The following is a 24088-nucleotide window of genomic DNA, read 5'->3' as shown; positions in this document are numbered from 1 at the left end:
CGACACAGTTACCGGAATTCCATTTCTAATGTGAATCTTTTGAATCCTTAATCATTTTGAGGGAACCTTTGGTCTTTTTTCACATTCTTATCGGAAACATGTGGATTCGGCTATAGACTCAGTTTCGCCGAGAAGTGTTCAGTGTATAGTATACATGAACATGACGTAATAGAACACCGCTAACAAAGCTTAGAATCTCTGGAACTGAGACCTCACGGTAGAGTATGTTCGGAATGTTCAGTCACAAGGGTGTATTTTTCTTGCATGTGCTTGCACTAAAGTTTCCACTGATTTTCTGTGGTTTTTGAGTGATGACTATGGGACACCGGCCTCGGACCAAGTCCGGAAATTGAATTACTCGAAACTAGACAATTGCTCGTCAATTACAAAGTTTTTCGACGTTAAAAACATTTTCACCAGGTTGGTGCGTGTCTGTACATCTATCGTGGGTATTGACTTTGTCTTTCGTATCTTAAAACATTTGGCGCAATGTAGGTATCATAGCTTCATCCCTGACACTGCCGAGTGTTCCATCACTCCCAGTAAAGTCGTGGAATCGATGATTTTGCATCAGTTAGTACTCTTGGACCTTGTTTCAACCCCGGGCATGCTTGCACCATGATTGACATCGCCTCATAAAGTAGAGTAAAGAATGAAAGAATGAAAACATAATGAATATTTGTCCGCAAGAAGTCTTGGAAGACCCCGTAAACAATTTGAGCAGTAGTTTTCGTTGTCTTTTGTTCGCGGGCAGCTTGCGTCAAGCCATGTCGACATGTTCGATTTTTTTTTCCGATGGAGTTCCGATTTGACGGACTTCCGTCATGGCATAAAGGTGAGACATAAAGACTCTCTGGCCACTTCTTGTACTTCTCTGATCTCTGGTTAGAAATATGACCTCATTTTCTAGCAGATGAGACACTTTTGCTGCATCTGAGACAAGAATGTCTTAGTTGGTTGTTGATTCAAAACATACTTGACCTATTCGTAGCATCTGGAGGCATTGAGAAAAGAAAACGACTCAATTAATAGATTCAATTATCTTTTGATTCTTGAGTACTATCGTGCGCGCTCTGAAATCTCTTATGTTCTTCATTTGTACCTCTTGATGTCATCAAAGTTTTTTTTGTCAGAGGAAGTACATTTTAAGCGCCCAAATTAACAAAAACGTTTTTTGTTGAAGCAGTTTTAGCACGAAAGACTTTTGGTCTTTTCGATGAATTTCTCTAAATTCAATTTTATTTTAATTTTTTCCAGACAATGATGTGTGTGTACTTCGAGAACTACCAAAAGTAATAATCAAAGTCCAGGTAGCAGAACGCAAAACTAAGGCCATAAAATTGAAGTCGCTGGAAACCCATACACGAGTTCTTCCGCTAGATTTTGTAACGAAATATCTTGCTTGGGGGTCAATAAATCATTCGAAAGATAAATCAGTGATGTACTTTTGCAATGATGAGAGCTTCGACGTTGTCGCGCTCAATTATCCTCTGACATTTTGTTTGTGTGATGCGCACTTCATTGCGAACAATAAGAATATAAATAAACTACGATGATAAATTGTAGGCCAAACATACTCTGAAGAGTTGAGGAACACTTAAATCATACGTACCCGCGAAATGTCCAACTAGTATTGATAAGCGCTGGAAACTACATGAGAAGTAAATCAAATCTATCCATTAAATCTATCCAACCTATTTTTACATTGTCTCAAACCATATCCCAATCCCCATTTAATCAGTACCCGTAACAATCTCAGGGATGAATCCCATCATCATTGGATCGTTGGAGACTTCCCCTGTGAAGTAGTCATTGCGAGGCTCTGCGAACAAGTCAGAGCAGAACATATCTGACTCAGCAAAAATGGCCTCGTTAATGATGTCCTCAGTAGGGAGGTATGGGTCGTGCAACAAGTGTGGAGGTGCATTAGTTATAGTGATCGAAGAGGGAGAAAAGTCAGCTACATCTAGGCCGTCAATGGGCTGCTCAGATGCCATACCTGAAAACTCCATAGGCTTTGAGTGGTCAAACAAGGAGTTTGGCATGGTACTTCCATACAACATTAAGTCAGGAACGGAGGTAGCGCGGTTAGAAAAGTCCACATATGGGCCGAATTCTGAATCGTAGTGGGAGTTGTACCCAGTGGAATTGTTCATGGAGGCATTGCTGGCGCCAGCGCCTGCATTGCCGCCATTTGATGGGGCTTGCATGTAGAAACGCTTTGGGGAATACTCCAGATCATCGAACTCCTCCTCTCTGGGTCTCTTGTTGTTGATAGGGAGCATTTGCAGCGATGAGTCGCTGTGGGTGGGGCTGACGTATGAGAAGCCACCGGGTGCAGTGTTGAACATAACAGTACTGTTCAATTGATGGTCTTGATCCTGCAGAACCGTAGAGTTGCGCAAGAGAGAAGAGTTGCCGTTATCCATTGAAATCACTGGCGACTCGCGCATGCTTGGAGGTGGAGACAACACAGAGTTAGATCCGCGGTCTGATTTATCCTTCTCCAAGTACTCCCAACACATGTCACCATAGTTCTTGGGAGTTAATCCCGTAATGCTCTTAAAGACTCTGTGGAAGTGCCATGCAGACAATTTTGATTTAGCTGCCAATTCTTTGAATCCCAAGACTCCTCCTCTTCTCTTCTTGGTGCTCTTCTTCTTGTCGGGGCTTCCTCCGTCGCTAACAGGGCTCAGAGAACCGGATGGACTCTGAGGACTAAAGATGGAGTTAGCAGCAGCCAATGCAAGATGGCGGCATGCCAAGTCAATAAGACGGTAATGCTCGGAGTCGTTCTTTGAGACGGAGTAGCTGGCAGTCTTCTCGGTGTTGTACTTGTTGTGGTCGTAACTAATGGCAGGAACCAGCTGTCTGCGTTGCATTCCCTGTCCGATGATGTTCTCTTTAATAGTCTCTGTGATCTTGGACTCGTCGTCATCCATCAAAGGAGGGACGAATCCTATACGGTTGTTGCAATCCTTGACAGTTCTGAGTAGAAGGTTGACATCAATCTTTGGAACAGACATTGGGCCACAAGTCTCGCAGGGAACATAGCCCAAAGAGATTGCCTCTTGTGTTGTATCAACGAACTTGATCAGGGAGCGCAATTCGGTGGTTGGATGGGCATCACAATCCGGACGGCAAAACATCTTGTTGACTTTGTTGCAAACTAAGAACAGTCCAGCGGCAAAGGGGTCCGAGAACTGGTAGGCACGCCATTTGTTAGAATCGGATGCGTAAACCATTATGTGTATTGTTTGTGAGTTCTTATTGTGATGACACAATAAATATTGGAGCTCTATGAAGCCTATAGTAGGATGGTTTTGAGGTCTTGAATGCTAGAAGAAGCAGGAAGACTCGTATAATGGTATTGGAGAATGTGAGCGGTAATGATTAAATATTAGGCCCTGGATCTTCAATTGAGTTGTGGAATTCGACTTGCAGACTGATGTATAGACCCAATTACTAAGATAGGGTGATTAAAGTGGGGTCGATAAGCTATCCAAGGTATTCGTATCGAAAGGCGTCCTGTATGTGTTCACAGGGGTAGATCGATTCAGGTTATGTATTGAAACTTGTTTATTAAAAAAAAAGTATAGGAAAAGCTGGGGATTGAGACTCTTTTATAAGGGAAATGTCTCAGGTACTGAGCCAGGGAAATGACTGGGACTGTACGTCAGCACTCATGCATATCTTCGCATTGAGGGTTAGCGGGCCACTTACCCGCAGTGCAGTAATTCCGCTTAGGACCTTGTGCAGATGCATGTCGGGGTTAGTAACTGTGGCACTCATGCACGACTGTAGATACTTCGAGCCGCTCGGCGCTTTTCTGGAACTGCCTAACTTGGACTTGAGCCCGAGCTTCGAAGTGTGGCAAAAGGACAACCGAACTCAGGGTAGAAAGAATGGTAATGGTGGGAAAGTACTGGGTGCCGAAGTTGCAGTTCCGAAAACAAAGTCTTGACAGGAAGCTGCTGATAACCCCGTATGCAATCAGTATTCAGTCTAGCTATCGGCTCCTTCTTTAATTTGAGGTGTACGCCCATAGTGTATTTTCAAAACCTGAAAGGACCAAGAACACCGTTTACTAAAATAGTCGGTTAGTGACACTGTACCAAGAAACCGAGGAAACAATTGAAGTTACTATCACTTCTAATCGGGAGAAGATACGGCGTCAACGGCTGATTTCTCGTCCCGAGTGGCCGACTAAGCTAACCATAATAGTCCAGACTCAAGTGCCTGCAACAGCACAGGAGAATCGTAAAGTGCTACCCATTCAATACCTACAAAGATGTTTTGGGACCTTGAGTCCGAAAGTTTTTTACCATAAGTGTGGGTTCTCGGCAGCATCACCCTGTCGTATGTCCTGGCGGCGATTAATGATTATTATGAGAAACTCACACATCCAAAAGCCTTTCTTTCTTGAACTATGTCTTTATCTAGGTCTATTTGCTCTGCTCTCCTTTCCCTATAACTACAGAATAATTGGCCTAAGTGCAATTTAGATAATTTCCCCTGCGTAGCCACTAATCGAACCCAACACAAGACTATTCCACGTGCCGTGCAGGTCTGCAAAGGGTATGAGCCAGGTTCGATACAGCGTGATGATGCAACCTCACAGTGCACTCCCTCATCGAGACTAGGCCGCTGAGACAGTGGCGGGTGACGAAATTAGAGTGGGGAGTTTCTCGCCACAAGCGTTTATCAGTTCGCCCTTCTCAACGGCCATAACCAGATGTCTCAGATTCAGGCGTGTTGTAAAATGACGTACCTGTTTCAGCTGAATTAGGCGAAATTATTGAGCCTTCGATATTTTCAAGAGTGTTGGCATTGACTAGACCCTTCCTGTAAATTTCTTTGACGGGTCTGTTTGCAACACTGGTTCTGTACTTGTCCTCGGGAGCTGGGGCGCAGGAAAGGTGGCGTGTGTCACCATCGTAAACGGCATCATACCCGAAATAAGACTATGACGTACCATTTACGACTTTGGAACATTCGCCACATGCGCAACAATACCTCTTGGCGCTACCGAAACTGACAACATTCGCCGTGGCCAAGCAGCCAATGCAGGAGAAAAGGAGCGGGGGAGGACGTCTGAGACACAGGCAGGTTCTTTGTTTTCGGAATTAATGTATTGTTGAGCTCCAGCCACGAACTTCCATCATGCATGCGGCACCATTCAATGAGCCACGACATTGGCCATACATTGCTGATGATATGCATTTTCCCGATGCGGCAATAGCTCCTGTCTTTGCAATATCGGCAACGATCATGATATCGGTTTTGCGGCCTAAAGAAGCTTAAATTCGATTGGTAATATGTTAAGTCCCTTGGAGTCCAGGTCACCAGTTACTCTGGCCGCAACTCAACGGTACAGAGTTTGGTCTTAAGAAAAGGGGAGCGTGATCTACTGCGACATAGAATTTATTCTGAGCCATAGCTAGTATTATTGAATTTAATGCAACACGACAATCTACGATCGTCGTCATCAACCGATCAGAGAAGCCGAATTGTCGTCATACCACAGCGAAGGCTACCAACAACTAGACAGTGTCTCACCGGAATGTTTGAACCTTCTCAAGTTTAATATTACATCATTGACGTCTGTAATCGTCATCAGTTGAATTAAAAATACTCGCAAATGCGCGCAGTGTCTTAATTAGCCACTATCGATGCACATGCGGTAGTTTCCACGCACAGCGGCTATTCGTCTAAAGCGAAATTGGTTTGAAGAGGCGGATACTGGTTTCCGATTCAATTGGCCTCCCTTCCTATGGCGGATGCGGCCGCCTCAACCTGTGGGAAACACTCTATTGTGGTGACGTCGACAACTTGAACAATTCCATCAATAGGCCTATTGGAATCCTCATTCAACGATAATGTAAATGGCAAAATTGAATTAACCGGGCAGCCTTTCTTTCGGCCTCGAAGGGAAATCTGTTATCGTGTCTATTCGTGACTAAAAACCTCGGATGTTCTTTATGCCAGGTTCACGAACGCATTTCTTAGTCTTAACCATTGAGGTTGTTCAAGGCGATGTGGCGAATGCGCCTCTTATATCCCTAGAGTTTACATGCCACATGCATGTATAAAAAGCCAAGATTGCTATGTGGCGCATTCAGATGCCGGAAAAACGTTGTCCAGTTCAGTGAAAATGTATGCTACAACGCTCATTTTTCTTTGAGATTATTTGCATACGATTCGCAAATTCTTGATACAAAATTCAGCTATTCCAGTTGGCATTCTTCATGAATCACTTTCTAGTTATGTCCATGCGCCCAGGTGAGATGAGTACACTGCACAATAGACGTCCGGCCACCTTTGGGTCACCACTCATGAAAACATCTGCACGGCAGTTTAATAACTTGCAGGAAGCGCATCATCGGAACACACAACCGCCTCCTAATAGGGCATCTGTTACGAGCGCCTGCGTCAGATTCTTAAATTAATAAGATTCAATGCATCTTAAGGCTGATTGTCCTGCTTTAGTTTCACGAGTGGGTACATTCAAGCAATGAGCTTTTTAGAAATGCGGCATAGTCCGAATCGAGACCTATGAGCGGACGGCGATAGTGGCGAGTATGCGAAACGCTTACCTTCATACGCCTCCTTCCTTACTACGCTTATTAGCTCCAGATTATATCGACGGAGTTCCGTCGATGTTGTTATTGGAAGGTGAGTACCATGGATGTGCAAATTACAGGGTGGCGCGACTGTCTCAGATTCCCCGTTGTGGCGGTGCTCCTGGTTGGAAACCGTGCCTATAACGGACTTGCTGTCATATGGGGGTTACTTTGGTTTTTGATTCGTATGAGGGGACTGTTAGTCAGGAAGGGCGCCAGGTCAATTTCGAATTGTATTGAAGTAAATATTTGATTTTCGGTGACATTATGGTTTCAATTGAAAATATTATCATTAATGTATAGTTTCCGTTTATCGGAAGATCGTCAGCCAGACATTCGATTGTCCAATAGCCTCTGGCGCAAGAACAACTGTCCATAATTTCATAGAATAGCTAGATACACAAAAACGACTTTCAAATGAGTCCAAATAGTCATTTTCAATTATAAAACTGCACCTTTGATAGAACAAAATCAATTTCGAGTCCGCAATACTCGGTTTTGTTTTCATTCTTCACTAGCCAACCCGGACGGATACAACAACAAGTGCAAGGCTATAACTAGAACAGTATCAACTAGTCGGAGGATGATGAGATTAAATTCTACTGCGCAATCTTTAGTTTCCTGACCCGATTGTTACTTTTATGGACCCTATATGGTGAATAGAGACAGGGCTTGAAACTATCCAGTCATGTCCATACTCGCTGGCTTTTGAAGAACAGCTATTCAAGTGCACGTTTAGCTCAAATGAACAAATACCATTCCAATGACGGAAAGTTCAGCGAGAGACGAAGCCATGTTGTGCTGATCGGAGCAGACTGATGTCTGAGTGCTGGCAAATCAAGAAAGGCGAAACAATTCGAGATCAATACAAGCCTAGTTCTCTCCCCTAGGGAAGCACCTCGACATTTCTGCGTAAGTGATCCTAATCAGAGAAAGTCTCTGGGTAGAGGTGGTCTTTCCTCTTTGGTAAGCAGACAAGAGCTTGGAAGAAAATTGAATCAAAAAGAGCCCCACCGATGGACTGGCGTATAGAGTAAATACATATTATATGAAGATGAAGCACCTCAGTTTCTGCATGATCGCCTAGTGACAAACCAGAGCACGAATTGTCTTCTTATCCTGAAAATGAAATGACGGAACATCTCGAAAGATGGTGGCTACACATGAACGACCGGCGTCTCTTGCTTCTTGAGCGGGATTTCGTCAGGATGCTGACGTCAATTCAGAGTACCCAATGTATAACTGTCTCCGGCTTCACTTGGCATGATCAGAGGAAGGAACCAGTATTGAAATGATACTTGAATCCCCTTAATGTCCCACCACCATAGGAGGTATATGTTTATTTATCACAGAACAGTCAAGCTTACCTGCCACAAAGTATCCGAACAATTCCTTCACAGTCACACCTTCCGAAGTAGGAAAGGGACGCGAATGAGCTCTCAGAAACCCTATAAATAGTCGAATGAAACACCAGTTGAAACGGTGTCAATCTGAGACATCTCTAGTCTAAATCCGTCCACTAGGGTGAATTCTGGTGTGCACCCATGTCCTCCTGCCCGCCATCTTTTTTCTTCTTCCAACCAACGGGATTCCGAACACTTTCATCTAATATCAGGATCTTCCACACATGCATTCATAAACTGAAAATCTGATATCAATTCCGGGCATAATTTTTAGTTGCAGGTCACCATGGAGCTCTGATTCAAATTTTCGGGATTATACAACACAACACCGATGAGCTGTCTCTTCATCTATACTAAAACTAACCCCTCAAAACTACGTGCGTCAGGAGCACGGCCAATATCATAGGGCAATTCGAATTGTCAGTTCCAAGAATAATTGGAATTAGCCGGCTTCTATCTCGTTTCCGAATCGTCCTTACTGGTCTAATTCGTGTCCCACAATGTAAGCAGACACCCCATTAATTTACCAAAAGAATGGAGAATTGCCTAGGGTATTGATAAATAAGACTAGAAGTCAAAATATCGAGGTGACAAGCTAATCTGCGAGAACTTACATCTCAAAACCAAGAAGAACAGAATGCCCAAAACAAGATCATCAGTGAGGCATGGATCATACACATCATTCTGGGCAATCTAATGCACAATATTTTTTTCATATTAGACAAGCGGTCATATCTTCAACCCCAATTCAAATTACACAAACCCAAGTTTCATTTGGCTGGAACATCGGATAGAATACTCCGATCCAATCACGCTCGGCACAATAAAATTATAAAACAATACATGTATCGATATTGCAAACATAACTTCTCAAAATTCTCATTTTCAAATTCTCAATATTTCAGTTTTATGGTCCCACCTCAGCCGTGCTCATGTCGATCCTCCAACAACCAGTGTACTGACACACCAGTCTATTGAAACCACATCAAAGTCATGTCTGAAGCTGAAAAGTTGGACGGGTTGTTCCCAACATACAAGAGTATGTTTGCCATGCCCACATTTGGGTCTCTAGGTGTCAAAGCACCGCAGAAATCGTCTTTCGATTCGGAGTCGAAATCAATCTATTTCTGCGGGAATTCCTTGGGTTTGTTGCCCTTGAAAACAAAAGATGCGGTTGCCGATGAATTGAATGCTTGGGCTATGCGTGGAGTCGAGTCCCATTTCAATCACCCAGGCTCTGACAAGACGGCGTGGAAAGATATCGATCTTCCTATCTTGGAGCTTTTAGCGCCAATTGTAGGTGCAAATGTGCGCGAGGTGGCTGCTATGAACTCGTTGACGGCCAATTTGAATGCTTTGCTTGTTGCATTCTACAAGCCCGTTGGCAAAAAACTGAAGATCTTGTTTGAAAAGCAAGCCTTTCCCTCTGACTACTATGCGTTCTTGAACATGGTAAAGTTACATGGCTACGATGAGTCGAATTTAGTTCAGCTTCAAGTTCCCGAGGGAGAGACTTACTTGCGTACAGATTTGATTCTATCTGCAATTGATCAATATAAGGATGAATTGGCCCTTGTCTGCTTGCCAGGAATACAGTACTACACTGGCCAGTACTTTGACATTAAGGAAATCACTGCTCACGCACACAAGTACGGAATTGTTGTTGGTTGGGATCTTGCTCATGCTGTTGGAAATGTCCCAGTTGAGTTGCATGCTTGGGATGTCGACTTTGCTGTTTGGTGTTCCTACAAGTATCTCAATTCCGGGCCTGGTGCCATAGGAGGAATTTTCGTGCACGAAAAATATACCAAGGATAATGACACCACGCACTTTGCGCCTCGACTTGCTGGTTGGTGGGGAACCGACTCCGAGGAACGATTCCAAATGTTGGAGAAATTTAATCCTATCCAATCTGCTTTATCATATCGACAATCCAATCCCAGTGTTTTAGATTGTGTTGCGTTGCAGGCATCGCTTGAGGTGTTTAGAGAGGCTGGAGGTGTCCTGACGTTGAGAAAGAAGAGCTTGGCTCTCACGAATTACATGCAAAAATTACTTACGCTGTCTCCATTTTATCTTCCACAAGACTCTGACAGTACTACTTACGGCTTCAAAATTCTCACTCCGCTGGATGAGAACTCTAGAGGAGCTCAACTCTCACTCTTGTTCCAGCCCGCCTTTGAAGAAGAAGAGAAAAACGTAATGATGGGTGTGTTCAACTACCTTCATGATCGAGCAATCATTTGCGACGAGAGACGACCCGGTGTTATTCGTCTTGCACCAGCACCCTTGTATAATACTTTTGAGGAAGTTGCCATTGTTGTACAGAGACTCAATGAGGGATTGGCGGAACATAGAAAGACATTGTGAACACGAAAGTGTGACACAATACTATCATAGACTTGTTTATTTTTATATTTAGAGCTCAATGAAGAACTAATTACCTAATCAGATTTTGTCTACACTACTGTAGTCAATACTAACAAAAATTCTAAACAAGCTGAGCACTAATAATAATTTCAAAACCCGGGAATGTTGACCTTCATCGAAATTACTTTCGCTAAGCAAAACATGAAGAGCACTCAATTCATACCAAATAGTCATTAGAGCCAGTCACCTCATTGAATCAAAACGTGACTAGCTTCTTATTACAAAGCTCATAAGCGCATGAGAGTAGTATGCTGTTAGGAATTCTTTGACACATTTTCGAGATGATCGTTAAGATTTCATCTAGAAGCTACAATGTATTATCATCTGTATTATTCATTAACTACTAAAATGTATCCTCATACTTACAAAGTAGAAGAGATTCTGAAGTCCTTACCGGCGTAGATGGCCTTGTCACCCAACTCCTCCTCGATTCTCAAGATTTGGTTAAGCTTGGCCAATCTCTCGGATCTGGCTGGAGCACCAGTCTTGATTTGACCAGCTCTCAAACCAACAGACAAGTCAGCAATGGTGGTGTCCTCAGTCTCACCGGATCTGTGGGAAACCATGACACCCCAGCCAGCGGAGTAAGAGTCGTTGGCAGCGTTGATGGACTCGGTAAGAGAACCGATTTGGTTGACCTTCAACAACAAAGCGTTGGCGGCCTTCTTCTCAATGGCAGTCTTAATTCTGATTGGGTTGGTAACAGTCAAGTCATCACCAACAATTTGGATCTTGTCAGAGACCTTGGAGTAGAAGTGCACCCAAGCATCCCAGTCATCCTCGGCGAATGGGTCCTCGATGGAGACAATTGGGTACTCGTTGATGAGCTCCTCGTACAAAGAGGACAATTGCTCACCGGACAACCACTTGGAGGCGTCGGAGTTAGGGTTCTTGAAGTCCAAGTCGTACTTACCGTCCTTGAAGAACTCGGAGGAAGCAACGTCCAAGGCAATACCGACTTGACCAGTGTAACCGGCCTTCTCAATGGAGTCGACAATCAAGTCCAAAGCCTCTCTTGGGGAACCAATGTCTGGAGCAACACCACCCTCGTCACCGACGTTACCGGCGGATTGACCGTATCTCTTCTTGGTCAAGGACTTCAAGTTGTGGTAGACCTCGGAACCGATTCTCAAAGCCTCAGAGAAGGTTGGGGCACCAGTTGGGACAATCATGAACTCTTGGAAGGCCAAAGCACCACCAGCGTGGGAACCACCGTTCAAGACGTTTTGGAAAGGAACTGGGAGGACGAACTTGTCTTGCTTAGCACCGGAGATGTCAGCCAAGTGTTGGTACAATGGGACGTTCTTCTCGGCGGCACCAGCCTTGGCAGCAGCCAAAGAGACACCCAAGATGGCGTTAGCACCCAACTTGGACTTGTTTGGGGTACCGTCCAAAGAGTTCAAGAACTCGTCGACCTTGGCTTGGTTGGTCAAGTCCAACTTGGCCTCGACGAAAGCTGGGGCAATGATGTCGTTGACGTTGGCAACGGCCTTCAAGACACCCTTACCCATCCACTTGGACTTGTCACCATCTCTCAACTCCAAAGCCTCGTGGATACCGGTGGAGGCACCAGAAGGAACAATGGCTCTGAAAAGACCCTTTGGAGTGTGGAGGTCAACCTCGACGGTTGGGTTTCCTCTGGAGTCGTAGACGTAACGGGCGAAGATCTTGGAAGCAGACATGTTAATTGGTTGTTTTAAGTTCTGTGACAAACTGTAGAGAAGAAAATTTAGAGGTGCGAACCCAGGGTAATTTATAATTTTCAGGTGTGGACCACACTTGCCCGGTTTGCATACAAGCATGGGTTTATGCGTGGGACGCATTGATGAACAGGTGACATTGAGGGTGGGACGAAGACTGGGTATGCTTGAGAATTGATGGAGGGAGTGAGAATTCTGGATGGCAGGTTTTTTTGAACGATGAGGTGGTTCGGATTTGCTGCTCTCCAGTTGTTCGGGGGTTTTTCCCGCGTCTGTAGGTCGAAATCCCGGGTCTGTAACTACCACTGGAGACCTTGGTGGAACGTGCCATCTAAACGCATAATAGTGTAGGTGTGGCATTCGCTAACGGCCGGGGTATGCGAGAAAGGGAATCGACGCTGGCAGTATCATTGGAGATGCATTTTGGATGGAATCTGGTGGGTTGCAGGTTTCGAGTTCCATGGAAACACTGATCTGACATTTGTGGGTGGTTGTGGGTTTGGTAAGGGGAGGCGTTGTTAGTGAGAATGTAAGATAAGTTAGGGCCTCTAGAATTAATTTCTCGTATTGTTTCAGCTCAAAACTAGAGTAATGATGATTTTACAGTAATTCTACATTCATTCCATGTTTTCTGAAACTTTGGGGGATTTTGCCGTCTTGGATGCTCAAGTTAAACCATTCAATTAACATGCAAATACTTGAAAACACCATTCAATGTCGCAATTCGCCCATAAATCACCTAAACATACCTTTGGATCCACTCAATGGCTTCTTGATTTGATAGTACGTGGATCCATTCGTCCCTGTTAATCACCTACGATAGTCCACTCATTGTAAATATCCTCAACCCTAATTTCACTAGTGCTACTGTGCTTAGTCACTGGAAAACGTGTCACGTCAAAACATTGGACACGTACCAAATCTATGGTCTTACCGAAAACGAATCGCATATACTTGCAGAATCTCAATTTTGTCTTTTTGCTCCCTTATCGCATGGTTCAGTATGTCGTTACAGGTCTCGGGTGGCCGGTGGTTCGGTCTCGGACTTTTCTCATGCGCCTAGACGTACCTTCGGGAGTTCACGGACATGGACGAAGGGAAACCCGGGGTTAGCTGGCAATTGAGGTCCGGTCGACTTTTGTGTATCTGAACTGGGACTAACGCGCAGTGTGATTCTGAGCGCGTTTTTTGTCTTGTTTGTGTTCTGTTTTCTGAGTGGTTTTAGTCTAGAATGGGTGTAGATGGGAAGGATGAGCAGCAAGTTGTAATTTCAGGGAAACCAGATTTTTTATCGTGGCTTCTCAAATCCCAGACTAAGTTGAGTTTCCTGGTTTTGTTGTTACTTGTGTACCACATCTTTCAAGGAAGTAAAGCACAGGAAGCTATTTGAGCCAACGTAGGAGAGGGGGATTTCAAGCATCGAGTTGAATCGTCCTCAGCTCTTTCCAGAATACAAGACACTTTTCCAAGCATTCGACTTCCTTGGTTCTCATACTCTGTGATCATTCTAGTTAAAGTCAGCAATAACCCGACATTTGAAGATACTATTAGTGTATTAATCTACTATTGTTTATTCTAAATGCTTGGCATCGTTTTTAAGCCCAAATTGACAGCTTCGGATCACAGAGAGTTCAAATGTGCGCAGTATGAGGTCATAGACCATTTTGTACACTCGACATGAGACAAAATGACAAAAATAGCGCGTAAGCATTGAGTTGTTAGAATATCAGGGCATTTTTGAGATGATTCCATAACATAAACGGGTAAGCATAGTTAAGCCGGCTATTCGTCAGTGCTAGCAGAACTTGAATGGCGATTAGGGTGGCATAAAGAATGCAATCAAGTCCCAATCAATCAGATCAAATTAAACTTTTATTTGCCAGTAGTGTTCTCGATTATACAACCATTTATCTTTGCTCTGATACCGATCATTGTAGTCTTATTCTGGTCAAAATTGACCAAGGCTTTCCCAAAATGACCCTCTGCTTGAAAATGGTCTCAAGCAGCATTCAAGAGTCATATTTTAGGGGTTTGGATAATTGTAGCTAGTTTTTAGAGAGGATCGATGCAATTTGAGTGAGGCCCTATATAGTCTGACAACGGAATTCCTTTACAACCTGTAGAATCAACACTAGTTCAAATTTTGAAACCTCAGGCTTCGTAGAAAGCTAGAAATTGATAGATCGTCCAATTAAGTTTTGTATATTAACACCAGACAAGTTCTTTAGGGGTCGACTTCACCGTTCGAGTTTCACGGCACAAATGAATTAGACGTCCTTGTGTATTGGAATTGGAACCTTCAAGAGACACTAGTGCGCAAAACTAATACTCCTTCCTTCTTGGCGAGTAAATTTGTTCACTGCTAGACGGAATCTTCCACAATGAGTGTTTGACAAGAACCACACATCAATCACACTCCAGCGGAACTGTCTATCAATCAAAGCCAGGTGCATTATTCAATTGTGAATTTCAGTGTCCTCTAATCTCATTTTCCTGCCCATTTAGAGTCAAGGCGTCCTTGGGAAAAGTTTTTCGTTTGATCGTGCCTCGCAAATCCCTGTAATATTTTGGCAAAGCTTAAGTTGTGTTGGAGTAGTATATCAGTTTGGAATAGATCAATTCATGAATTTTCATCTGCCGTTTTGAGCTTTGTGACATTTCGTTTTTAGTTTCATTGTCTAAATGTTCTCTGAAAGAACACCTTGTCTGGTATGCAAGGTGGCAGCGAAGAGGTCAGTACGGTACGGTATTAATCGCTCATTGCATGACATTCCCATCGATACCAAAGAGCTCAAACACTTTCATCACTGTCTTCAAAGGGCCCCAATGTGTGTTTTGAGAGCATTTTCCATGCCCTAGAACTTCCCATTCACCTTCTAACTCATATCGCAGATTTTAATTTTTGTCGCACGAAATGAATCGTAAATTCCGAATATCTGACAACCAAGACTCAGATTGGAACCTGTTGCGAACGGGCTTTGCCACAATACGGATTTCCGTGGCGGTTCGGTGACTTATTAAAGTTCTCACATCCTGAGCGCAGCGCTTACAGTTCCGAGATCTCAGTCCAAAGTATTAACATCCAAGAGCTAATATTTGTTTTCACATTTGGTGATTTGCGAACGAATAGCGCCTGTATTCCAACAGATTCTGTTTCTGTTTTCGTTTAAAGTGTGATCGAAGTCGTTGCCTAGTATGTCTTCACAATTGCCCGAACCCAACACCTGAGAGATAAGGAATACTTCTTCATATCCCATAGTTATCGCAAAAGTTTTTCACCTCTTCAAACTGAACCCCCCAACAATGAGTATAGACACGGCGTTCAGCCTCTCCCCGTCTTTTCACAACCTGTCATTCATACGTCGAAACCCTCCACCTAGCATCTTCCAGCCATCCCGATTCAAGAATGGTTTTTGTGACCGAAGCATCTTTCATTTTCCTCTCAGAAATGGGCCCAGCGACTATCGCCGGTCCACAAGCAGAAATGATACAGAAAGCAAAGGATGGAAAGCCTTTGGGGTCAAGACAAGTGCAAGGCAATAGAGTATGATATCCATATCCTGATCAGCTGGCTCAAACCATTTTATTCATCAGGTTTGCAATTTTAAATCCGGCGCTTCAGTCTTCCGATGCCCCTGACACCTCAGCGCCAAAGACAATATCTACGATATTCATTCTTACCAAAAGACACAGGTTGGCCCGAATGAGATTTTATGTATCTCGATATTTTTGAATAAAGAAACCTGCTTCCGATGATTTTCAGGCCAGTCCCATGGCATCGAGTCAGCGGGTAAGCACAGTTTCCAAATCTAAGTCTGGCCACACGCCCTTTCTAATAGAGCATAGTCATACTTGAAAAACGCCCTCATTCCTCAATCGCTGCTTTCTCTAAAGTAGATTTGAAAAAATACCAACTGTGTGTCTTTAAAGAGTTTACCACCACAGAACCCAACTACACCAGCCTCCTCCGATCCTCCTTTTGCAGGTGTCAATTTCACTCTGCACAATGGGCTGTCTTTTATGATCTTCAAGTTGCATCACCTATTGCATGAGCGTTAGTAGACATTATGTGAGCCGTGCATATATGTATGCGCAGTGAGTGTCGTCATTTGGTCTTACACAATTTGCCCCCGTTGGTGTCTCACCTTGGCGCAGCCGCAGACTCGGAGATCTTTCCTAAAGCAGTAAAGTCCGATTGGTAGTATTGCCAGAAAGCGTGGCTAGGATGTCACCAAGTTCCAGAACATGGCTTGTGGCCAAAGTTATGTTGCCGCCGGGCTGCATCATGCGCCTTCGGTAGAGGCAAATTCAACATTAGTAATTTGCCGATGACGTTAGCAGATGACGGCATCATGCTTTTATGGATGGTTTTGTCGATGTTTCTCGGGCATTCTCCACAATTATTTACGGTTTTATTTCCGAAATCTCGTAAACATCTGCCTTCATAGAAGTGTATTTTGAGAGGCTGGGAGACGTACTTTCCCATGACAATTGTGGCAAGAGGGTTTGATAATCTAATCATTTATTACAGCGAGTGGAAAAATGTATTTTATGGTTATATCTTATACTTCATTTGTATTATTTAGGTATTCAAGTCAGTTTTGTGGCCACTTGCAAGGGCTTTGAAAGGATATAGAAAAGTGAATTGAATTGGATCACGTTGAGTGTTAAATATGTCTTCATTCTGTTTCTGGTCATCAATGTACCGCTCTCCAGAACTCATAATATAACTTCGAACTGATTGCTTTAGTGTGACTGAAGTGCTTGTGCCACAAACCCATTTGTGAATTGAATGAAGGGAAAGCATGATGTTTGACCTTCAAATTACCAGAGCGTTTCAGTTCAGAGTATCATGAATTGAAATTGAACAGAGTTCATCCAGTCTGAACAACTGTGAGGGACTCTATGAGCGGTGATTCATGCTTCAGGGTAGATGCTTCGTAAGGCAACCTCTTCTCAAATGAAACAAAAGAGTTCAAACGCATCACTAGTTAAAACGAGGGATGGTTGAAAGATGTGAGCCTCTTATTGATAGCACAATCGTGCTACACTGTTTGAGCTGGCGTTCTGTGTGACTAGCGAACCGGTCGTGAAAAGCGATAAACTGGCAATGACTCTTGTGCGAACAGCTGCTTCTATTCTGAAATCTAGCTTGAACCTTCAGGAGGTATCATGTGAACTAGGACACATGGCGCTGTATCAAATGTCTGAGAAGAGAGGTGAAATCGCTAGGAGCTAGGCTATCGTGAAGTTAATCTTTCCAAGATAATTCAATCTGAAGTATGGGAACATAGGTATGGCTGCTGTGTTTCGGTGACTCGAACTGAGAATGCGTAAGTCTTTGCTACTGGTATTCTGAAGGACGCACAGGTGGGGCGTTTGGTTGAAGTCCCATATTCGAAAATGTTATTATTGCATAGGTATTGGCATGGCGATTATTTCTTCTCGGGATTACAGAGAGTTACAACATGATGACAAAGACAGAATAAAGGACTGTTACATGGTGAGTGATGTCTTAATACGTTTCTGGCCAAAGGGACTCAAAGAAATAGTTCCGGTTTGAAAGATTCATGGTTATTGTATGGAAAGACGTCCCATGAGAAGCACAAAGTAGCGTGCCCTAATCTTCGTGCGATGTGTTTGTGTGGAGCCTGCCTCGGAATCCCGCTAGGAAATGTATGGCCTAGATCTTGGGATAAGAGTTCATATCTATCCTCTTCATGCAAAATGAAGATTCTTGAAATCAAACACAAATATACGAATATGAAACAGAGATAAAATGGTCGATTATCTAAAATCGCGGACGAGGGAGAACAGAAAGCCAGGGACAAAAGAACCCTACGAACAGCAACAATACTAAACCCAATCTCCAAAACAAACGATTTATTCGTTTTGCTATTATTCCTCTTACGGGAATTGTCTTCCCTGTACTTGATTCCGAGTTCTTATTCATCAAGGAAGTCTTTTTTCATTTGTTCTCTCGTGTCTGTTGTTCTTTGAGATATGGTACAAAATGTTGTGACAAAGACAGCCAGACTATTCTAAACTCATCTGAAATGCTCAATTCAAGATAAGGGGTTGATGCTTCAGTTGAAGGTCTCAGAATATAAGCTGGTTTATGATTGGAGAAAGTAATCGAGAACGGAATAAGAGGAAATGAGTTGGAATCATCAAAGCCAAGTCAGTTGGTCAATCTTTTCTTCAGTTAGACGATAAACCTTCAAATCGAAAGCGAAGCATAATTTTAGAGCTCGTATTCAAACTAAAAATGCAAGTGACGATGCAGCGACGGAATGAAGTAAAGAAATGCAGTAACTTCAGGAACGAAATGGAGTAACTGTCATCGCAACCAACCGGTTTTCTTTGTCACCTTTGAATATTGTCAATTGAAGATTAATCTTGTGTCGAACTAGTTGTATCTTTAGCTAGAGTGTCATTATTGAGAGGTACAGTGCCCCTGTGGTTTCACAAGATCAGTTATTCTCCGGTTGAAAAATTCTTACTGTAGCCTTGTAATATTGGCCTTTTTCTGCTTTGGGTGCTTGTACATGGACATACAACCAAACTACAGGAAAGAAGGGCAGCACTACGGATACAAGCTAACTAGTGTTACCTGCAACGTTTACTGATTTCTAAAAAGATTAGATTTTTCCAAAGAATCGGCCGAACCTCTTCACTAATTGCAGTTTTGCAGCTAAACTGATCTCCCAGAGGTGCTTTGGCTCGAAGTTGTTGTAGTTGGCATAATACGCATCCCAGAAGTACAAGTAGCATAAGCCAAAGTCGTACTCAAATAGTATTCAAACAAATTCTCTCTTTGTTTAATTGTTTTTTGAAAATTTTGTGTTTTCCTTAAACATTTGATCAATCTTCACGTGCCTCCTCACGTGCCTTCTTTTCCTTCTCTTGTCCTATCAAAGCAAAACATAAACACTCCATATGAGTAAAAAAGAGCCCTCTTTGGATGAGTATACTAAGCTCAAGGACGAGCTTGTTAGTTCGATTCTCAAGAAGCGCGAAATAGATGCCAAACTAGCGCAACTAGAAGAAGAAATCTACGACAAAGAACTGGACTATTTCAACGAAAGCACCTACGGAAATATTGTCAAGGGCTTCGAGAGTTTCGGCAAAATGTCTCTGGGAGGCCTGAATAAAAGAAAAATGGTTTTCAATGACGAAGATCACATCTTCAGTATGTCTTCTGCGACGTTTATAAAGGCTTTGATGAGAAAGCAGGGAGTGAACAGCTCTTCCGGAGAATTAGATGATTACGAAGATTCCGTTGAGCCCGGTAACGGAACTGGAAACGGAAACACTAGTGGAAAAGAGTCTGCGTCTAGCACTCCCCTTCGCAAACGAAAGTGATTTCATGAGCCTCTGGCTGAGGTTCGGGAAGCTGATCTATTTATTCTCGAATGATCTGGAATCTTGGCTGGTCTGTATGTGACTTGCAACTCCTTCATTCTTCTTTTTTTTCTGGGTTTTGAGAGTTCAACACGTAATTGTGTTCATTTGGCTCAAGGCCTAAACCTCTTCATAGAATACTGAAATTGGCAGGCAATCTTGGATTCCAACACTGCAACCGTTCAAACTCGCTTCTGAGTGAAAGATGTTAATGACATACAGGTAGTAGGCGCAGGCGCCTTTATCACGAAGTCATTGCCCGGAATCTTCCTCCTCGATACTTACGCTCTTGAATTGCTCTTGAATTGCTCTTCGGAGAATACTTGTCCTTAATGATATTGAGTTTTAAATGCTCGGAATTCATCATTCTCCTCCGTGAACAGTTGAGCAAATTCTGTGAATGGGGCCATGCAAAATTAAGTATGGCACTTGGAGTGGATTTGGCGCCTTGATATTTTCGAGTCATTGATTATAAAAAAATTGTTAATATTTTAAGCCCTATTTTCGCCGAAGTCAATTTTGGTACTTAAGCCTCTTGGATCTCGCAGCTCCATCTACTGCTAGAAACCACACCATAGCTCTTAGATTTCTCCTAAAATGCAATTGAGACCACAATTCGATGATGTCAGCCTGTTCATCGGGCCTGGAATGGACGCTCTGTACGTTGATCCTGTCGAAAGCGCCTTGAATATATTCCTGGCTGACCCAGTTTTGAAGGAAGCCGTTCAAACATACAAATTAATTTCAGACTCGAAATGGCAAACATTTCAGAGAATGGTGTTAAATTATGCTCGCTGTGAGCATTGTGTAGAAACCTCTGAAGTAGCGGTCTATCTAAATTCGTTGTCTGAAGAGCATCTTTCAGAATATTTTGAGCTGCTTCGTCAGAATGAAGCACAGAAATTACTCGAATGCGGAGCAGCAGGCCTCATGTTGTTAGACAAGAGATGGGATGATCTTGTTCATTTGCGCGGAACTCCTTGAAGCGATTGTTTTGGTTAAGCATTGAGTGACATGGCGGTGCTCCTGAAGTATAGAATTTCATCAAATAAATGAGATTTACTTGAATTTGGTTAAATTTGGTATCTTTGTATGCTATTTTGAAAAGATAATTCTGTGACTTGAGGGTGCTGGTCTTGTTTTATTCAGAAAGGACGCCTGGAGTAAAAACGACATCGCATCGAATAAAAAATACACTACTCAGCTTCTACCATGTTCCTGAAGCTTCAAGAGCAGCTCAACTGAAATTTTGATTTGTCTGTTTCTCAACATTTTACTGCAGAATACATAATTCGTTTATTTACAATGCTGTGTCTCTAGTCCTATTGAAGTCCCGGACCTTACGTTCTAAGGACACAAAGAAATCACGATACAAATCATGACTTCCAGTTCATATGATAATGAAAGTCGCGGCCTCGGAAAAGCACCACCTAATCACCACTCGTCAATTGTCATGAACACTTGCAGCTCTGAACACCACAAAAGCTATCACCCAAGGTAGGAAAGAAACTGTCATTCCAATTGTGCGCTCATTCCTCTCCAGCAACGGTTCTTACTCACTCACCTCCTCATCAATTACAACTTCTTAACCTGGTAATTCCATGGATTTCTAGGTGGATAGTCAACAGGAACACGGTATTCTAGAGGGAAGAACTTACGCTCCTTTTTCAGCGCAGCCTCAAAAAGCTCGGGACTAAGCTCTTTCAACTCGGTCATGGCATCCTTTATACTCTCATACTGCTTGGCCAAGATCTCTGCTTCCTTGGTTCTCTGTTTTCTTTGGAAAACATTCCATGCATTTGTGATGGTTTTGTGCTTGATCAAGTCCTCTGGGCAAAGCTTAAGCAATTTGGGTTGTTTCTTGGTGGCTGAAAGCGCAGACAACTGGTTGACCACTTTTTGAGTCGAAGCGTTGTTGACACCCTGTTTTTTGTTCTGGATCTTCTTTCCACGGGCAAAAGTACGAGCAACAGCCGCAAGATTGGTCTTTCTAGCTGCGAACATGATGGAGCTACAGAGGATAGATGGAGGGTTGATTTGAACTGAAATTTTCATAAGGTGTATTAATCACGTGACTTTGATCTTCGCTTTGACTTCAAAATTATTCATTCTCGATTAATTGTATGTATGCTTTGAATGTAATCTATTTTCTCTTTTTTCTTTTTTTTTTTAATTTATTTTCTTCCTTTGATGAATCTCTCTTTCACCCAAGTCCCTTATCGGCTCACGTGACCGATTGCTATTAATTAATCGCAACCTTACCCCAGATTCATCAATATCACATTTCCACAACTATTGCTCTTATCCAAAATGCCGCTTTTTGGAAAAAAGAAAGACGCTCCCGACGGACCTCCCTCCTACGATGAGCTGCAGTCAGCTAGCACAAACCTGGACCAAGCTCCGCAGTACCTGGGTCAATACGGACAAAACGAATATCCAGACGAAAAAGGCTCTAGCAATAACTTCAACGGTGCAAACGAATATCAGAATAATCAAGGAGGATACAATTCTCAGCCGCAAAATCCTCCGCCTAATTACGGGCCCTCTCACGGTCCCAATGGACAGAACAACTTCAATGGAAATCAACAAGGCTTTCAACCGAATGGACAGTATAGTGGGCCACCGCCGGGTACATACACTGTTCCCGCCAACACTTATGCAGTTCCGCTGCAGAAGACGAACATTGCGTACGATACGGAGGGAAATGTTACTCGCCCTGGCTACAAAGAATACTTGCAAAGAGATCAGCAAAGGGTGAACATGGGGGATGTTCCAAAGCCGAGAGAGGCATTTGGCAAAAACAAAGGAGCACCTTTGGCACCCAGTCGGAAAGGCGGCTCCTCAGGTGGATTTCCTGGAGCTGGTGGCCGTGGCGGTCCCACTTACTATAATGCTTCTGAAAACAAGTAGGGTACAAGGCTGTGATAGAACAAAATCAAGTGTTTCAAATCACTTGTGAGTCACATAGGTATGGATGGTATGTTCATTGATAAAATTAAAGAAATACATATTGTTATGGCAATGAGAGCAGGGAAACGTATTTTGAATTGATCAAGTATTTTACTTTTCATTTGACATGTATTGATGAGTCCTATCTATATCCTCAATTAAATGAAACACGACTATTAAACGGCCCGGTACAATACTTCACACAGTGAATGTATAGAATGTGCTTACAATGGCCTTGATATTCGAGATCATGACAGACAAAAGGGTACACATCTCCTTCAGGGTGTGTTTTTCAACGAAATGGAGATGATGGATTTGTAACCATTAGCCTTATTAGATGGAGTTATCGAAGTATTGAGCCCACAGGCCCTCGAGTTCTCTACTAACCAGACCAAAACCAGAGCAAATGGAAGAGACTGGTCTGACAAACAGCAATCTAGGAAGAAAGACTAGAGTCCCATTTCGGCCTGTAATGCGCGTAATGCCTCCTCGTCCTCGTCGTCTTCTGTTTGGGCCTGTGCCTGCGGCTTGGTCTTGTTAACGGTAGGGAAGTCAGGCAATGCAGATGCCGGGCTCTTCTGTGCGGGTTGTTTCTGCGCGGGAGCCGCCTCTGCTTTTTGCTCCTCTGCCAAGGCTGCCAACTCCTCGTCCAATTCGTCCTCGTCCACGTACTCTGCACCGACAGGCCGCGAAATAGCCTCGGAAATCTCTTCAGCCAACTCGACCTGTTCACGGATATCATCCATAGTGTTTTCAACCTTGTCTACATCATACTCACCATGGATCTGCTTCATAGCAGAAGCACCCTGCTTCATGGCCTTCATGGTCTCCAAATTCAAATTGGCACTCTCAATGGCCGTCAACTGAGTCTCCAAAGAGTCGATTTGGTTCTCGATCTTCATCAAATTGCCTTCGTAACCCTTTTTGCGTTTTAAAGCATTCTTTGCCATCGCCTTGTTTGACGAGATGTATTTCCGAGCCAACAGCTCCTGCTCTGCGATCTGCAGCTCTAGATGAGTGCGTTTCTTATTAAGCATCTGGATGTGCTCACGCAACTCTACAATGGCCTTTTTGGGCAACTCCTTCTTCTGTTGTTTGTTGCCGCCGAATATGTAACTCAACATGGCTCAAGTGTGATTGGATGGGATATATTAGGATGTGTGGGGTAGTCTTATGTGCAAGTGAACGTTGAAGGTTCAGATAATTAGTCGTAGGAAGATTGTGGAATGTCGTTGGAGATAGGATGGTTCTGCTGTGTAAGTAGATAAGAATGAGAATATGGGGGTGCTGAATTGTGCTGTGCACGCCCAGCCACAAAGCAAAATGAGCAAAGAAGTAGACGAATGAAATTTTAGATTCGATTAGGTGGGTATATAATTTGTGAATCATATTGCCTCGGGTGATGATTCTGCTATGCAACATTTGTTTGGTTGGAAACAAGTAGGGGTATGTACAACATGACGTGTGGCTGACACCAGTGGTGGCATTGTTAACGAGCTCAGAGACAATTAGATTTTAGATTCACATTCTCTGATATTCATTTAAGCAACGAAAAAATGCTGCTTGGTTTCCCCTGCTC

The 24088-nt window shown here is 43.2% G+C and overlaps 7 protein-coding genes across 7 annotated transcripts; 3 read left to right on the top strand and 4 right to left on the bottom strand.

Annotated features, from left to right (window-relative positions):
* Nucleotides 1–1733: 1733 nt before the first annotated feature.
* Nucleotides 1734–3245, bottom strand: PUMCH_001159 (uncharacterized protein; the record flags this gene model as incomplete). Its single annotated transcript, XM_063020223.1, has 1 exon — nucleotides 1734–3245. One exon carries the CDS (start codon nucleotides 3243–3245, stop codon nucleotides 1734–1736), a length of 1512 nt encoding a protein of 503 aa, XP_062876293.1.
* A 5774-nt stretch (nucleotides 3246–9019) lies between these two features.
* Nucleotides 9020–10396, top strand: PUMCH_001158 (uncharacterized protein; the record flags this gene model as incomplete). Its single annotated transcript, XM_063020222.1, has 1 exon — nucleotides 9020–10396. The coding sequence occupies one exon, from the start codon at nucleotides 9020–9022 to the stop codon at nucleotides 10394–10396; it is 1377 nt and encodes a 458-aa protein (XP_062876292.1).
* A 422-nt stretch (nucleotides 10397–10818) lies between these two features.
* PUMCH_001157 (uncharacterized protein) lies at nucleotides 10819–12516 on the bottom strand (the record flags this gene model as incomplete). Its single annotated transcript, XM_063020221.1, has 1 exon — nucleotides 10819–12516. The coding sequence occupies one exon, from the start codon at nucleotides 12514–12516 to the stop codon at nucleotides 10819–10821; it is 1698 nt and encodes a 565-aa protein (XP_062876291.1).
* A 6579-nt stretch (nucleotides 12517–19095) lies between these two features.
* PUMCH_001156 (uncharacterized protein) lies at nucleotides 19096–19521 on the top strand (the record flags this gene model as incomplete). Its single annotated transcript, XM_063020220.1, has 1 exon — nucleotides 19096–19521. One exon carries the CDS (start codon nucleotides 19096–19098, stop codon nucleotides 19519–19521), a length of 426 nt encoding a protein of 141 aa, XP_062876290.1.
* A 1614-nt stretch (nucleotides 19522–21135) lies between these two features.
* On the bottom strand, nucleotides 21136–21615 carry PUMCH_001155 (uncharacterized protein; the record flags this gene model as incomplete). Its single annotated transcript, XM_063020219.1, has 1 exon — nucleotides 21136–21615. The coding sequence occupies one exon, from the start codon at nucleotides 21613–21615 to the stop codon at nucleotides 21136–21138; it is 480 nt and encodes a 159-aa protein (XP_062876289.1).
* A 255-nt stretch (nucleotides 21616–21870) lies between these two features.
* Nucleotides 21871–22470, top strand: PUMCH_001154 (uncharacterized protein; the record flags this gene model as incomplete). Its single annotated transcript, XM_063020218.1, has 1 exon — nucleotides 21871–22470. The coding sequence occupies one exon, from the start codon at nucleotides 21871–21873 to the stop codon at nucleotides 22468–22470; it is 600 nt and encodes a 199-aa protein (XP_062876288.1).
* A 488-nt stretch (nucleotides 22471–22958) lies between these two features.
* On the bottom strand, nucleotides 22959–23633 carry PUMCH_001153 (uncharacterized protein; the record flags this gene model as incomplete). The annotated part of the gene is made up of 1 exon (XM_063020217.1): nucleotides 22959–23633. The coding sequence occupies one exon, from the start codon at nucleotides 23631–23633 to the stop codon at nucleotides 22959–22961; it is 675 nt and encodes a 224-aa protein (XP_062876287.1).
* Between the last annotated feature and the right edge of the window lie 455 nt (nucleotides 23634–24088).

Source organism: Australozyma saopauloensis, chromosome 1 (genome assembly GCF_035610405.1).
Source record: "Australozyma saopauloensis chromosome 1, complete sequence".
Lineage (NCBI taxonomy): Eukaryota > Fungi > Ascomycota > Pichiomycetes > Serinales > Metschnikowiaceae > Australozyma > Australozyma saopauloensis.
This window is presented reverse-complemented; position numbering and strand designations above follow the sequence as displayed.